This window comes from Oncorhynchus clarkii, unplaced genomic scaffold, assembly GCF_045791955.1.
Source record: "Oncorhynchus clarkii lewisi isolate Uvic-CL-2024 unplaced genomic scaffold, UVic_Ocla_1.0 unplaced_contig_795_pilon_pilon, whole genome shotgun sequence".
NCBI classification, from domain to species: domain Eukaryota; kingdom Metazoa; phylum Chordata; class Actinopteri; order Salmoniformes; family Salmonidae; genus Oncorhynchus; species Oncorhynchus clarkii.
This window is the reverse complement of record NW_027257927.1, coordinates 235,418-252,412: the sequence shown is the minus strand read 5'-3', so window position 1 is coordinate 252,412 and position 16,995 is coordinate 235,418. Positions and strand designations below refer to the sequence as shown.

Genomic DNA, 16,995 nt, shown 5'->3' with positions numbered 1-16,995 from the left:
TGAGGGTATCATGACAACACAACAGTTGGTGTAGCAGTAGCTCGGCAGAGCTGAGGGTATCATGACAACACAACAGTTGGTGTAGCAGTAGCTCGGCAGAGCTGAGGGTATCATGACAACACAACAGTTGGTGTAGCAGTAGCTCGGCAGAGCTGAGGGTATCATGACAACACAACAGTTGGTGTAGCAGTAGCTCGGCAGAGCTGAGGGTATCATGACAACACAACAGTTGGTGTAGCAGTAGCTCGGCAGAGCTGAGGGTATCATGACAACACAACAGTTGGTGTAGCAGTAGCTCGGCAGAGCTGAGGGTATCATGACAACACAACAGTTGGTGTAGCAGTAGCTCGGCAGAGCTGAGGGTATCATGACAACACAACAGTTGGTGTAGCAGTAGCTCGGCAGAGCTGAGGGTATCATGACAACACAACAGTTGGTGTAGCAGTAGCTCGGCAGAGCTGAGGGTATCATGACAACACAACAGTTGGTGTAGCAGTAGCTCGGCAGAGCTGAGGGTATCATGACAACACAACAGTTGGTGTAGCAGTAGCTCGGCAGAGCTGAGGGTATCATGACAACACAACAGTTGGTGAAGCAGTAGCTCGGCAGAGCTGAGGGTATCATGACAACACAACAGTTGGTGTAGCAGTAGCTCGGCAGAGCTGAGGGTATCATGACAACACAACAGTTGGTGTAGCAGTAGCTCGGCAGAGCTGAGGGTATCATGACAACACAACAGTTGGTGTAGCAGTAGCTCGGCAGAGCTGAGGGTATCATGACAACACAACAGTTGGTGTAGCAGTAGCTCGGCAGAGCTGAGGGTATCATGACAACACAACAGTTGGTGTAGCAGTAGCTCGGCAGAGCTGAGGGTATCATGACAACACAACAGTTGGTGTAGCAGTAGCTCGGCAGAGCTGAGGGTATCATGACAACACAACAGTTGGTGTAGCAGTAGCTCGGCAGAGCTGAGGGTATCATGACAACACAACAGTTGGTGTAGCAGTAGCTCGGCAGAGCTGAGGGTATCATGACAACACAACAGTTGGTGTAGCAGTAGCTCGGCAGAGCTGAGGGTATCATGACAACACAACAGTTGGTGTAGCAGTAGCTCGGCAGAGCTGAGGGTATCATGACAACACAACAGTTGGTGTAGCAGTAGCTCGGCAGAGCTGAGGGTATCATGACAACACAACAGTTGGTGTAGCAGTAGCTCGGCAGAGCTGAGGGTATCATGACAACACAACAGTTGGTGTAGCAGTAGCTCGGCAGAGCTGAGGGTATCATGACAACACAACAGTTGGTGTAGCAGTAGCTCGGCAGAGCTGAGGGTATCATGACAACACAACAGTTGGTGTAGCAGTAGCTCGGCAGAGCTGAGGGTATCATGACAACACAACAGTTGGTGTAGCAGTAGCTCGGCAGAGCTGAGGGTATCATGACAACACAACAGTTGGTGTAGCAGTAGCTCGGCAGAGCTGAGGGTATCATGACAACACAACAGTTGGTGTAGCAGTAGCTCGGCAGAGCTGAGGGTATCATGACAACACAACAGTTGGTGTAGCAGTAGCTCGGCAGAGCTGAGGGTATCATGACAACACAACAGTTGGTGTAGCAGTAGCTCGGCAGAGCTGAGGGTATCATGACAACACAACAGTTGGTGTAGCAGTAGCTCGGCAGAGCTGAGGGTATCATGACAACACAACAGTTGGTGTAGCAGTAGCTCGGCAGAGCTGAGGGTATCATGACAACACAACAGTTGGTGTAGCAGTAGCTCGGCAGAGCTGAGGGTATCATGACAACACAACAGTTGGTGTAGCAGTAGCTCGGCAGAGCTGAGGGTATCATGACAACACAACAGTTGGTGTAGCAGTAGCTCGGCAGAGCTGAGGGTATCATGACAACACAACAGTTGGTGTAGCAGTAGCTCGGCAGAGCTGAGGGTATCATGACAACACAACAGTTGGTGTAGCAGTAGCTCGGCAGAGCTGAGGGTATCATGACAACACAACAGTTGGTGTAGCAGTAGCTCGGCAGAGCTGAGGGTATCATGACAACACAACAGTTGGTGTAGCAGTAGCTCGGCAGAGCTGAGGGTATCATGACAACACAACAGTTGGTGTAGCAGTAGCTCGGCAGAGCTGAGGGTATCATGACAACACAACAGTTGGTGTAGCAGTAGCTCGGCAGAGCTGAGGGTATCATGACAACACAACAGTTGGTGTAGCAGTAGCTCGGCAGAGCTGAGGGTATCATGACAACACAACAGTTGGTGTAGCAGTAGCTCGGCAGAGCTGAGGGTATCATGACAACACAACAGTTGGTGTAGCAGTAGCTCGGCAGAGCTGAGGGTATCATGACAACACAACAGTTGGTGTAGCAGTAGCTCGGCAGAGCTGAGGGTATCATGACAACACAACAGTTGGTGTAGCAGTAGCTCGGCAGAGCTGAGGGTATCATGACAACACAACAGTTGGTGTAGCAGTTGCTCGGCAGAGCTGAGGGTATCATGACAACACAACAGTTGGTGTAGCAGTAGCTCGGCAGAGCTGAGGGTATCATGACAACACAACAGTTGGTGTAGCAGTAGCTCGGCAGAGCTGAGGGTATCATGACAACACAACAGTTGGTGTAGCAGTAGCTCGGCAGAGCTGAGGGTATCATGACAACACAACAGTTGGTGTAGCAGTAGCTCGGCAGAGCTGAGGGTATCATGACAACACAACAGTTGGTGTAGCAGTAGCTCGGCAGAGCTGAGGGTATCATGACAACACAACAGTTGGTGTAGCAGTAGCTCGGCAGAGCTGAGGGTATCATGACAACACAACAGTTGGTGTAGCAGTAGCTCGGCAGAGCTGAGCGTATCATGACAACACAACAGTTGGTGTAGCAGTAGCTCGGCAGAGCTGAGGGTATCATGACAACACAACAGTTGGTGTAGCAGTAGCTCGGCAGAGCTGAGGGTATCATGACAACACAACAGTTGGTGTAGCAGTAGCTCGGCAGAGCTGAGGGTATCATGACAACACAACAGTTGGTGTAGCAGTAGCTCGGCAGAGCTGAGGGTATCATGACAACACAACAGTTGGTGTAGCAGTAGCTCGGCAGAGCTGAGGGTATCATGACAACACAACAGTTGGTGTAGCAGTAGCTCGGCAGAGCTGAGGGTATCATGACAACACAACAGTTGGTGTAGCAGTAGCTCGGCAGAGCTGAGGGTATCATGACAACACAACAGTTGGTGTAGCAGTAGCTCGGCAGAGCTGAGGGTATCATGACAACACAACAGTTGGTGTAGCAGTAGCTCGGCAGAGCTGAGGGTATCATGACAACACAACAGTTGGTGTAGCAGTCGCTCGGCAGAGCTGAGGGTATCATGACAACACAACAGTTGGTGTAGCAGTAGCTCGGCAGAGCTGAGGGTATCATGACAACACAACAGTTGGTGTAGCAGTCGCTCGGCAGAGCTGAGGGTATCATGACAACACAACAGTTGGTGTAGCAGTAGCTCGGCAGAGCTGAGGGTATCATGACAACACAACAGTTGGTGTAGCAGTAGCTCGGCAGAGCTGAGGGTATCATGACAACACAACAGTTGGTGTAGCAGTAGCTCGGCAGAGCTGAGGGTATCATGACAACACAACAGTTGGTGTAGCAGTAGCTCGGCAGAGCTGAGGGTATCATGACAACACAACAGTTGGTGTAGCAGTAGCTCGGCAGAGCTGAGGGTATCATGACAACACAACAGTTGGTGTAGCAGTAGCTCGGCAGAGCTGAGGGTATCATGACAACACAACAGTTGGTGTAGCAGTAGCTCGGCAGAGCTGAGGGTATCATGACAACACAACAGTTGGTGTAGCAGTAGCTCGGCAGAGCTGAGGGTATCATGACAACACAACAGTTGGTGTAGCAGTAGCTCGGCAGAGCTGAGGGTATCATGACAACACAACAGTTGGTGTAGCAGTAGCTCGGCAGAGCTGAGGGTATCATGACAACACAACAGTTGGTGTAGCAGTAGCTCGGCAGAGCTGAGGGTATCATGACAACACAACAGTTGGTGTAGCAGTAGCTCGGCAGAGCTGAGCGTATCATGACAACACAACAGTTGGTGTAGCAGTAGCTCGGCAGAGCTGAGGGTATCATGACAACACAACAGTTGGTGTAGCAGTAGCTCGGCAGAGCTGAGGGTATCATGACAACACAACAGTTGGTGTAGCAGTAGCTCGGCAGAGCTGAGGGTATCATGACAACACAACAGTTGGTGTAGCAGTAGCTCGGCAGAGCTGAGGGTATCATGACAACACAACAGTTGGTGTAGCAGTAGCTCGGCAGAGCTGAGGGTATCATGACAACACAACAGTTGGTGTAGCAGTAGCTCGGCAGAGCTGAGGGTATCATGACAACACAACAGTTGGTGTAGCAGTAGCTCGGCAGAGCTGAGGGTATCATGACAACACAACAGTTGGTGTAGCAGTAGCTCGGCAGAGCTGAGGGTATCATGACAACACAACAGTTGGTGTAGCAGTAGCTCGGCAGAGCTGAGGGTATCATGACAACACAACAGTTGGTGTAGCAGTAGCTCGGCAGAGCTGAGGGTATCATGACAACACAACAGTTGGTGTAGCAGTAGCTCGGCAGAGCTGAGGGTATCATGACAACACAACAGTTGGTGTAGCAGTAGCTCGGCAGAGCTGAGGGTATCATGACAACACAACAGTTGGTGTAGCAGTAGCTCGGCAGAGCTGAGGGTATCATGACAACACAACAGTTGGTGTAGCAGTAGCTCGGCAGAGCTGAGGGTATCATGACAACACAACAGTTGGTGTAGCAGTAGCTCGGCAGAGCTGAGGGTATCATGACAACACAACAGTTGGTGTAGCAGTAGCTCGGCAGAGCTGAGGGTATCATGACAACACAACAGTTGGTGTAGCAGTAGCTCGGCAGAGCTGAGGGTATCATGACAACACAACAGTTGGTGAAGCAGTTGCTCGGCAGAGCTGAGGGTATCATGACAACACAACAGTTGGTGTAGTAGTAGCTCGGCAGAGCTGAGGGTATCATGACAACACAACAGTTGGTGTAGCAGTAGCTCGGCAGAGCTGAGGGTATCATGACAACACAACAGTTGGTGTAGCAGTAGCTCGGCAGAGCTGAGGGTATCATGACAACACAACAGTTGGTGTAGCAGTAGCTCGGCAGAGCTGAGGGTATCATGACAACACAACAGTTGGTGTAGCAGTAGCTCGGCAGAGCTGAGGGTATCATGACAACACAACAGTTGGTGTAGCAGTAGCTCGGCAGAGCTGAGGGTATCATGACAACACAACAGTTGGTGTAGCAGTAGCTCGGCAGAGCTGAGGGTATCATGACAACACAACAGTTGGTGTAGCAGTAGCTCGGCAGAGCTGAGGGTATCATGACAACACAACAGTTGGTGTAGCAGTAGCTCGGCAGAGCTGAGGGTATCATGACAACACAACAGTTGGTGTAGCAGTAGCTCGGCAGAGCTGAGGGTATCATGACAACACAACAGTTGGTGTAGCAGTAGCTCGGCAGAGCTGAGGGTATCATGACAACACAACAGTTGGTGAAGCAGTTGCTCGGCAGAGCTGAGGGTATCATGACAACACAACAGTTGGTGTAGCAGTAGCTCGGCAGAGCTGAGGGTATCATGACAACACAACAGTTGGTGTAGCAGTAGCTCGGCAGAGCTGAGGGTATCATGACAACACAACAGTTGGTGTAGCAGTAGCTCGGCAGAGCTGAGGGTATCATGACAACACAACAGTTGGTGTAGCAGTAGCTCGGCAGAGCTGAGGGTATCATGACAACACAACAGTTGGTGTAGCAGTAGCTCGGCAGAGCTGAGGGTATCATGACAACACAACAGTTGGTGTAGCAGTAGCTCGGCAGAGCTGAGGGTATCATGACAACACAACAGTTGGTGTAGCAGTAGCTCGGCAGAGCTGAGGGTATCATGACAACACAACAGTTGGTGTAGCAGTAGCTCGGCAGAGCTGAGGGTATCATGACAACACAACAGTTGGTGTAGCAGTTGCTCGGCAGAGCTGAGGGTATCATGACAACACAACAGTTGGTGTAGCAGTAGCTCGGCAGAGCTGAGGGTATCATGACAACACAACAGTTGGTGTAGCAGTAGCTCGGCAGAGCTGAGGGTATCATGACAACACAACAGTTGGTGTAGCAGTAGCTCGGCAGAGCTGAGGGTATCATGACAACACAACAGTTGGTGTAGCAGTAGCTCGGCAGAGCTGAGGGTATCATGACAACACAACAGTTGGTGTAGCAGTAGCTCGGCAGAGCTGAGGGTATCATGACAACACAACAGTTGGTGTAGCAGTTGCTCGGCAGAGCTGAGGGTATCATGACAACACAACAGTTGGTGTAGCAGTAGCTCGGCAGAGCTGAGGGTATCATGACAACACAACAGTTGGTGTAGCAGTTGCTCGGCAGAGCTGAGGGTATCATGACAACACAACAGTTGGTGTAGCAGTTGCTCGGCAGAGCTGAGGGTATCATGACAACACAACAGTTGGTGTAGCAGTTGCTCGGCAGAGCTGAGGGTATCATGACAACACAACAGTTGGTGTAGCAGTAGCTCGGCAGAGCTGAGGGTATCATGACAACACAACAGTTGGTGTAGCAGTAGCTCGGCAGAGCTGAGGGTATCATGACAACACAACAGTTGGTGTAGCAGTTGCTCGGCAGAGCTGAGGGTATCATGACAACACAACAGTTGGTGTAGCAGTAGCTCGGCAGAGCTGAGGGTATCATGACAACACAACAGTTGGTGTAGCAGTAGCTCGGCAGAGCTGAGGGTATCATGACAACACAACAGTTGGTGTAGCAGTAGCTCGGCAGAGCTGAGCGTATCAGGACAACACAACAGTTGGTGTAGCAGTAGCTCGGCAGAGCTGAGGGTATCATGACAACACAACAGTTGGTGTAGCAGTAGCTCGGCAGAGCTGAGCGTATCATGACAACACAACAGTTGGTGTAGCAGTCGCTCGGCAGAGCTGAGCGAATCATGACGTCCGTGATCTTCAGGTTGTCCGACTTGGATGACCGTTCAAAAACATTTTTTTCCCAGTCAGATCTCGTCCTTCCCAGTTGTCTTGAACACACTGAAGTCTGAGATTTCCGAGTTCTCCGTTGTTTTGAACACATCATTAGTCTCAGCAGAGAGAGAGAGAGAGCAGCAGAGGAGGATCCCTGCTCTGGTTTTCCTTTCCTCCGGTGAGTCTGACCAGAGAGGAGGGGATACACTGTCTTACACGTGGAACTTGAGTCACACTGCATTGCACAAATTCATGACCAGAGAAAGTGAAAGATTCCTTGATATTAAAATAGACGAGCTGCTAATAATAAGAAAAAGGAAGGGCTGTCGATACACACGGCTACTCATTCATTTCAGCTGCAGGGCGAGTGGAAGTCGGGAGAAGAGCTTTTATGTTCTGTAATACTGTTGAATATTAACTTTAACATGAAGTCATAAAAACAGCAGCTCTTTGCTGTATTCTTTGCCAGTCTCTTTATGGTTTTAAAAGGTATGAAATCTCACGTAGGCTAGTATCAAACGTTGCTGTGGAAGATGTCGGCATGGTGATTTTTGAGCTATCCGATTGGCCAGTGCAGCGGGCCCACTTGATTTAGCCACAGATCTCCCAGTCCGCCGGGTAGGACGAGTTTGTGTTTTTAGACAAATTTAAATGGTTGAACATGGGAACACTTGGCCTATCAGGTGCTCAGGGCTTCAGAATCAAGTGCACCCACCGCCAACAGGGCTTCTGAATCGAGTGCACCCACCGCCAACAGGGCTTCTGAATCGAGTGCACCCACCGCCAACAGGGCTTCTGAATCGAGTGCACCCACCGCCAACAGGGCTTCTGAATCAAGTGCACTCACTGCCAACAGGGCTTCTGAATCAAGTGCACCCACCGCCAACAGGGCTTCTGAATCTAGTGCACCCACCGCCAACAGGGCTTCTGAATCAAGTGCACCCACAGCCAACAGGGCTTCTGAATCAAGTGCACTCACCGCCAACAGGGCTTCTGAATCAAGTGCACCCACCGCCAACAGGGCTTCTGAATCAAGTGCACCCACCGCCAACAGGGCTTCTGAATCTAGTGCACCCACCGCCAACAGGGCTTCTGAATCAAGTGCGCCCACCGCCAACAGGGCTTCTGAATCAAGTGCACCCACCGCCAACAGGGCTTCTGAATCAAGTGCACCCACCGCCAACAGGGCTTCTGAATCAAGTGCACCCACCGCCAACAGGGCTTCTGAATCAAGTGCACCCACCGCCAACAGGGCTTCTGAATCAAGTGCGCCCACCGCCAACAGGGCTTCTGAATCAAGTGCGCCCACCGCCAACAGGGCTTCTGAATCAAGTGCACCCACCGCCAACAGGGCTTCTGAATCAAGTGCACCCACCGCCAACAGGGCTTCTGAATCAAGTGCACCCACCGCCAACCGGGCTTCTGAATCAAGTGCACCCACCGCCAACAGGGCTTCTGAATCAAGTGCACCCACCGCCAACCGGGCTTCTGAATCAAGTGCACCCACCGCCAACAGGGCTTCTGAATCAAGTGCACCCACCGCCAACAGGGCTTCTGAATCAAGTGCACCCACCGCCAACAGGGCTTCTGAATCAAGTGCACCCACCGCCAACAGGGCTTCTGAATCAAGTGCGCCCACCGCCAACAGGGCTTCTGAATCTAGTGCGCCCACCGCCAACCGGGCTTCTGAATCAAGTGCGCCCACCGCCAACAGGGCTTCTGAATCAAGTGCACCCACCGCCAACAGGGCTTCTGAATCAAGTGCACCCACCGCCAACAGGGCTTCTGAATCAAGTGCACCCACCGCCAACAGGGCTTCTGAATCAAGTGCACCCACCGCCAACAGGGCTTCTGAATCAAGTGCACCCACCGCCAACAGGGCTTCTGAATCAAGTGCGCCCACCGCCAACAGGGCTTCTGAATCAAGTGCACCCACCGCCAACAGGGCTTCTGAATCAAGTGCACCCACCGCCAACAGGGCTTCTGAATCAAGTGCACCCACCGCCAACAGGGCTTCTGAATCAAGTGCGCCCACCGCCAACAGGGCTTCTGAATCAAGTGCACCCACCGCCAACAGGGCTTCTGAATCAAGTGCACCCACTGCCAACAGGGCTTCTGAATCAAGTGCACCCACCGCCAACCGGGCTTCTGAATCAAGTGCACCCACCGCCAACAGGGCTTCTGAATCAAGTGCACCCACCGCCAACCGGGCTTCTGAATCAAGTGCACCCACCGCCAACAGGGCTTCTGAATCAAGTGCACCCACCGCCAACAGGGCTTCTGAATCAAGTGCACCCACCGCCAACATGGCAACACAAATAATAATATAAATGTAGCTCATGTCTTCATCGTTGTCTTTTGTCCAGAAATGTTTGGTGATCGACTAGGAATGCCTTGTGGATGGCGATCGACCAGTTGGTGACCTGTGTCCTAAACGCTTTCCTCCTTTCCTCCCCTCTACAGGTGACTAACAGCATGTTTAGTGCTACCAGAAAGAGGTTTGTAGAAGGGGTGGAGAGTGACTACCCCGACGACACTGTGTATTATGGCCAGACATCCATGTTCCCTCATCCATCAGACAAAGACGTAAGTGATGCTACCAGCATGTTGCAACCTTTGACCCCCTATTATGAGGTGACTGATTCGTCAGTTGTCACTTAGTCAGTAAAACCCGTAGAGGTTGAATCCAGACTCCTTGGCTCTCTGTGGTCTGGATTCATGTGGGGGTGAACGGCTTCGTTGCAGTCATCTAAGCTTATGTTTCTGTTGCTATGACATTATTTTCAAAGCTGATCTTTTGGCGTTTCTGCTTTTCCTCAGTAACGGTTTGGTTAAATGTGTGTCTGGTTGGGTGGTTTATAGGGAAGTGGACATGACTCATTCACTCTTAGTTACAGTGAATAGAGAGGAGTCACATGGTGACATTACTACATCCAGATATGGAACATCCTAACAGTGGTCTCTACGAGATGAACTCCTCTGAATCCTGGGCCTGCTATGTGACTGATCACATAGAGACCAGGTTAGATTTAAGCCTTCTATCTAGACAGGATGACATCTAACCCGGACCATCTAGACAGGATATCCATAGAGAAGAGCAGAACAAGGCATTCATAACCCAGGTCTCAGAGTTCAATAGAGCTTTCACTCTGCTTGTGTTCCAAATGGCACCCTATTCCCTATATAGTGCACTACTTTTGACCAGGGCTCCTATGAAAGGAGAATATGGAACTCAGGGGATAGGGTGCATTTGGGACACAACCTCTGCCTGGGACTCCTTCCATTTGTTAATCAGAGGCCACATTGGAGCCGTTGGCTCCCTGCGGAATTGTTGGTGCCAAAGACCCGAGCAGGCCACCTTGATCTGGTGCCTGAAGAGTTCTGAGTTTTCCTTCAGTTCTCTGGGAATGGGGGGGGATACAATCAGGTATGTGTCCCAAATGGACCCCTATTCCCTATGTAGTGCACTACCCTGTGGGCCCTGGTCAAAAAGTAGGGTGTTTATATAGTAAATAGATTGCCTTTTCAGAAGCTGCCCAGGACGAACCATGTTGGTTAGTTGACACTTGTGTGGGAAGGAACAATGGACCTACAGTGTTCTCTGGGACCAGAGACAGGGCAGACAGCCAGGGACATAAAACCCTCAGTTAGCAAGCATCTCTGTGTGTTGTGATCATCTCCGAGGTTCCCTTCATAATGATCCAGCCTGTTAGTCAGACAGACAAACATACAGGAGTCAGGAGAAGGCTCAGGAAATATGCTGACAGTCTCTTTGTCAAGTCTTTACCCCCAGTTCCTCCGGTCCTCTCTCCTGGCCAAGTTATGGAGAGCCTCAGATCTTCTCCTCCAGTGCTGTTTGATAAGTAGCGAGGAGATGTTTTTGAGAAAGATCCTTGACTCTGAGCACCCGTCATCATGTTCCCAGTCCCACAACAACAGACGTTGTTGTCAGTTGTGCCCACTACTCCAAGGCTACGTTCCCTCCCTGAGAAGAACCGACTGGACCCAACTCTGTGGGAGGCAGACTGACTGGAGCCCAACTCTGTGGGAGGCAGACTGCCTGGAGCCCAACTCTGTGGGAGGCAGACTGACTGGAGCCCAACTCTGTGGGAGGCAGACTGACTGGAGCCCAACTCTGTGGGAGGCAGACTGACTGGAGCCCAACTCTGTGGGAGGCAGACTGACTGTAGCCCAACTCTGTGGGAGGCAGACTGACTGGAGCCCAACTCTGTGGGACGCAGACTGACTGGAGCCCAACTCTGTGGGAGGCAGACTGACTGGAGCCCAACTCTGTGGGAGGCAGAGGAATGCCTTTCTACTCTAACCTCGGAGCAAGGCCCCTACGCAGGACACGCTGCGCAGGACCACGCTGCGGGTGAGGGGACAATGGTGACAGCGGCCAAGCATGAACCCAACTACTGATGGTGTGGGCATTGTGGTTTGTGTTGAGTCCCCATGCTTTACCATAGCCTCCATTATTATGGTGTCTAACAGCCATATAAGGGCTTCTGTTATCAGCCAATAACATATCAAAGGGTTTATCACCCACACAGTCTGCTCTGAGGGAATTCTGCTGGTTTAAGGCTCACCGCCATCATCAAAACAGGTACCTCAGCTCATCGGTCAGAGAAGAGGTATTAAACCCCTAAAGAGATCATCTGTCCTGAAACCTGTCTGATAACAGCTCTACTGAACCCCTAGAGAGATCATCTGTCCTGAAACCTGTCTGATAACAGCTCTACTGAACCCCTAGAGAGATCATCTGTCCTGAAACCTGTCTGATAACAGCTCTACTGAACCCCTAGAGAGATCATCTGTCCTGAAACCTGTCTGATAACAGCTCTACTGAACCTAGAGAGAGATCATCTGTCCTGAAACCTGTCTGATAACAGCTCAACTGAACCTAGAGAGAGCATCTGTCCTGAAACCTGTCTGATAACAGCTCTACTGAACCTAGAGAGAGCATCATCTGTCCTGAAACCTGTCTGATAACAGCTCTACTGAACCTAGAGAGCATCATCTGTCCTGAAACCAGACCTGTCTGATAACAGCTCTACTGAACCTAGAGAGAGATCATCTGTCCTGAAACCTGTCTGATAACAGCTCTACCGAACCTAGAGAGATCATCTGTCCTGAAACCTGTCTGATAACAGCTCAACTGAACCTAGAGAGATCATCTGTCCTGAAACCTGTCTGATAACAGCTCTACTGAACCTAGAGAGAGCAGCATCTGTCCTGAAACCTGTCTGATAACAGCTCTACTGAACCTAGAGAGCATCATCTGTCCTGAAACCAGACCTGTCTGATAACAGCTCTACTGAACCTAGAGAGAGCCTCATCTGTCCTGAAACCAGACCTGTCTGATAACAGCTCTACTGAACCTAGAGAGAGATCATCTGTCCTGAAACCTGTCTGATAACAGCTCTACTGAACCCCTAGAGAGATCATCTGTCTTGAAACCTGTCTGATAACAGCTCTACTGAACCTAGAGAGAGATCATCTGTCCTGAAACATGTCTGATAACAGCTCAACTGAACCTAGAGAGAGATCATCTGTCCTGAAACCTGTCTGATAACAGCTCTACTGAACCTAGAGAGAGATCATCTGTCCTGAAACCTGTCTGATAACAGCTCTACTGAACCTAGAGAGCGCATCATCTGTCCTGAAACCAGACCTGTCTGATAACAGCTCTACTGAACCTAGAGATTTTCATCTGTCCTGAAACCTGTCTGATAACAGCTCTACTGAACCTAGAGAGCGCATATCTGTCCTGAAACCTGTCTGATAACAGCTCTACTGAACCTAGAGAGCATCATCTGTCCTGAAACCAGACCTGTCTTATAACAGCTCTACTGAACCTAGAGAGAGCCTCATCTGTCCTTAAACCAGACCTGTCTGATAACAGCTCTACTGAACCTAGAGAGAGATCATCTGTCCTGAAACCAGACCTGTCTGATAACAGCTCTACTGAACCTAGAGAGAGATCATCTGTCCTGAAACCTGTCTGATAACAGCTCTACTGAACCTAGAGAGAGATCATCTGTCCTGAAACCTGTCTGATAACAGCTCTACTGAACCTAGAGAGCGCATCATCTGTCCTGAAACCTGTCTGATAACAGCTCAACTGAACCTAGAGAGAGATCATCTGTCCTGAAACCTGTCTGATAACAGCTCTACTGAACCTAGAGAGAGATCATCTGTCCTGAAACCTGTCTGATAACAGCTCTACTGAACCTAGAGAGCGCATCATCTGTCCTGAAACCAGACCTGTCTGATAACAGCTCTACTGAACCTAGAGATTTTCATCTGTCCTGAAACCTGTCTGATAACAGCTCTACTGAACCTAGAGAGCGCATATCTGTCCTGAAACCTGTCTGATAACAGCTCTACTGAACCTAGAGAGCATCATCTGTCCTGAAACCAGACCTGTCTTATAACAGCTCTACTGAACCTAGAGAGAGCCTCATCTGTCCTTAAACCAGACCTGTCTGATAACAGCTCTACTGAACCTAGAGAGAGATCATCTGTCCTGAAACCAGACCTGTCTGATAACAGCTCTACTGAACCTAGAGAGAGATCATCTGTCCTGAAACCTGTCTGATAACAGCTCTACTGAACCTAGAGAGAGATCATCTGTCCTGAAACCTGTCTGATAACAGCTCTACTGAACCTAGAGAGCGCATCATCTGTCCTGAAACCTGTCTGATAACAGCTCAACTGAACCTAGAGAGAGATCATCTGTCCTGAAACCTGTCTGATAACAGCTCTACTGAACCTAGAGAGATCATCATCTGTCCTGAAACCAGACCTGTCTGATAACCGCTCTACTGAACCTAGAGAGATCATCATCTGTCCTGAAACCAGACCTGTCTGATAACAGCTCTACTGACTGGTGCTTCTCTATTGGATAGTTTAGACTCCCAGGACTTTAAAGAACTTATAACTTATAACCTTATAACCAGCACCTGGTAAGCAGACACATCTGATGGGCATCTAAACTCTCTGTACAAGGAGCTTCTTAGCAGAGCAGTAGTGAAACTGGGAAGGGACTCTGACATCTAAAGGGTTATTTTATGGCCAGCTAAACTGGACTCTGCTAGTGGGTGTGATGATAAATATGTGTTATAACCTCAACGCTGTGATCACCTCTCATTTAGACGAGTGCTGAGGATATCATCATGTAATATACCGTTTAGCAGACAGCTTTGTGTCAGTCATGCCTGCATACATGTTAACGTATGGGTGGTCTAAAGATGTGCAGCTCAGCTTGGACTAGGTTCTGTCCCTTCATACCAGTACAGTGTGTAGGCCACTTTGGTAGAAAGGATAACGAGATGAGCAGGTCCAAGTCTTAAGTCCAACCCAGAAACTTCCCTCGGGTCAGAGGTAACGAGCCGTGCTGATGGAATGTGACGCCAACCGGCTCTGGGTTCTATAGGTGGGACAGGATTCCGGAGTTCTTGGGTTCAAGGAGCAGGTAGCAGGGCTCGGTTCAGTCCAGTCTGGAAGAATTCAGACAACTTCTAGTCGTCTGCTGTGCCATACTGCTTCTAGCCAGAGGATGGATTTGTCTCCCCTGTAAAATAGCTGTATTATCTCAATAATATCCTCTCATCACACATTTGGTTCATATTTTTTTTTACACACTTGTGTTCTGTGCTAAAGATATTCTCTCATTGTGGGGTATAATTCACACCATTTGCATATTTCATGTGCTTAAGCAAATGACACCAGTTAATGCTGGTTCTGTTTCAGACCGTCATGTTTCTCAACGTTGTTTTCCTTGTCCCCTTTTAGACTGAACCAGAGAACTAAACACTGATCACATGATGAACGGACAGGCTTGTCTCATTTAGACTGAACCAGAGAACTAAACAATGATCATATGATGCACTGACAGGCTTGTCTCATTTAGACTGAACCAGAGAACTAAACACTGATCACATGATGAACGGACAGGCTTGTCTCATTTAGACTGAACCAGAGAACTAAACACTGATCACATGATGAACTGACAGGCTTGTCTCATTTAGACTGAACCAGAGAACTAAACACTGATCACATGATGAACTGACAGGCTTGTCTCATTTAGACTGAACCAGAGAACTAAACACTGATCACATGATGAACTGACAGGCTTGTCTCATTTAGACTGAACCAGAGAACTAAACACTGATCACATGATGAAATGACAGGCTTGTCTCATTTAGACTGAACCAGAGAACTAAACACTGATCACATGATGAACTGACAGGCTTGTCTCATTTAGACTGAACCAGAGAACTAAACACTGATCACATGATGAACGGACAGGCTTGTCTCATTTAGACTGAACCAGAGAACTAAACACTGATCACATGATGAACTGACAGGCTTGTCTCATTTAGACTGAACCAGAGAACTAAACACTGATCACATGATGAACTGACAGGCTTGTCCCCTTTTAGACTGAACCAGAGAACTAAACACTGATCACATGATGAACTGACAGGCTTGTCTCATTTAGACTGAACCAGAGAACTAAACAATGATCACATGATGCACTGACAGGCTTGTCTCATTTAGACTGAACCAGAGAACTAAACACTGATCACATGATGAACTGACAGGCTTGTCTCATTTAGACTGAACCAGAGAACTAAACACTGATCACATGATGAACTGACAGGCTTGTCCCCTTTTAGACTGAACCAGAGAACTAAACACTGATCACATGATGAACTGACAGGCTTGTCTCATTTAGACTGAACCAGAGAACTAAACACTGATCACATGATGAACTGACAGGCTTGTCTCATTTAGACTGAACCAGAGAACTAAACACTGATCACATGATGTACTGACAGACTGGTCTCATTTTTAGATTAAAAGGAACAACAACATAAGTAGTGAAACAGTGTAAAGCCCCATCATTTTGAAAATTAAACATTTCATTATTGTCACTTTCTCTGCTCCTGAAGTTGGTTGCTTTTCCTGATGACAGCCAACCATATACACCTTTACCTGATGACAGCCAACCATATACACCTTTACCTGATGACAGCCAACCATATACACCTTTACCTGATGACAGCCAACCATATACACCTTTACCTGATGACAGCCAACCATATACACCTTTACCTGATGACAGCCAACCATATACAGCTTTACCTGATGACAGCCAACCATATACAGTGCCTTGCGAAAGTATTCGGCCCCCTTGAACTTTGCGACCTTTTGCCACATTTCAGGCTTCAAACATAAAGATATAAAACTGTTTTTTTTTTGTGAAGAATCAACAACAAGTGGGACACAATCATGAAGTGGAACGACATTTATTGGATATTTCAAACTTTTTTAACAAATTAAAAACTGAAAAATTGGGCGTGCAAAATTATTCAGCCCCTTTACTTTCAGTGCAGCAAACTCTCTCCAGAAGTTCAGTGAGGATCTCTGAATGATCCAATGTTGACCTAAATGACAAATGATGATAAATACAATCCACCTGTGTGTAATCAAGTCTCAGTATAAATGCACCTGCACTGTGATAGTCTCAGAGGTCCGTTAAAAGCGCAGAGAGCATCATGAAGAACAAGGAACACACCAGGCAGGTCCGAGATACTGTTGTGAAGAAGTTTAAAGCCGGATTTGGATACAAAAAGATTTCCCAAGCTTTAAACATCCCAAGGAGCACTGTGCAAGCGATAATATTGAAATGGAAGGAGTATCAGACCACTGCAAATCTACCAAGACCTGGCCGTCCCTCTAAACTTTCAGCTCATACAAGGAGAAGACTGATCAGAGATGCAGCCAAGAGGCCCATGATCACTCTGGATGAACTGCAGAGATCTACAGCTGAGGTGGGAGACTCTGTCCATAGGACAACAATCAGTCGTATATTGCACAAATCTGGCCTTTATGGAAGAGTGGTAAG

The 16,995-nt window shown here is 48.8% G+C and overlaps 1 protein-coding gene across 1 annotated transcript in view; it reads left to right on the top strand.

Moving 5' to 3' along the window:
• LOC139393678 (CCR4-NOT transcription complex subunit 2-like) overlaps positions 1-16,995 on the top strand; it is an 88,424-nt gene that overhangs the window by 26,439 nt on the left and 44,990 nt on the right. Inside the window, exon 2 of the mRNA XM_071142021.1 lies at positions 9,543-9,665. Coding sequence (XP_070998122.1) covers positions 9,543-9,665 — 123 coding nt within the window. The remainder of the gene's footprint in view (positions 1-9,542; positions 9,666-16,995) is intronic.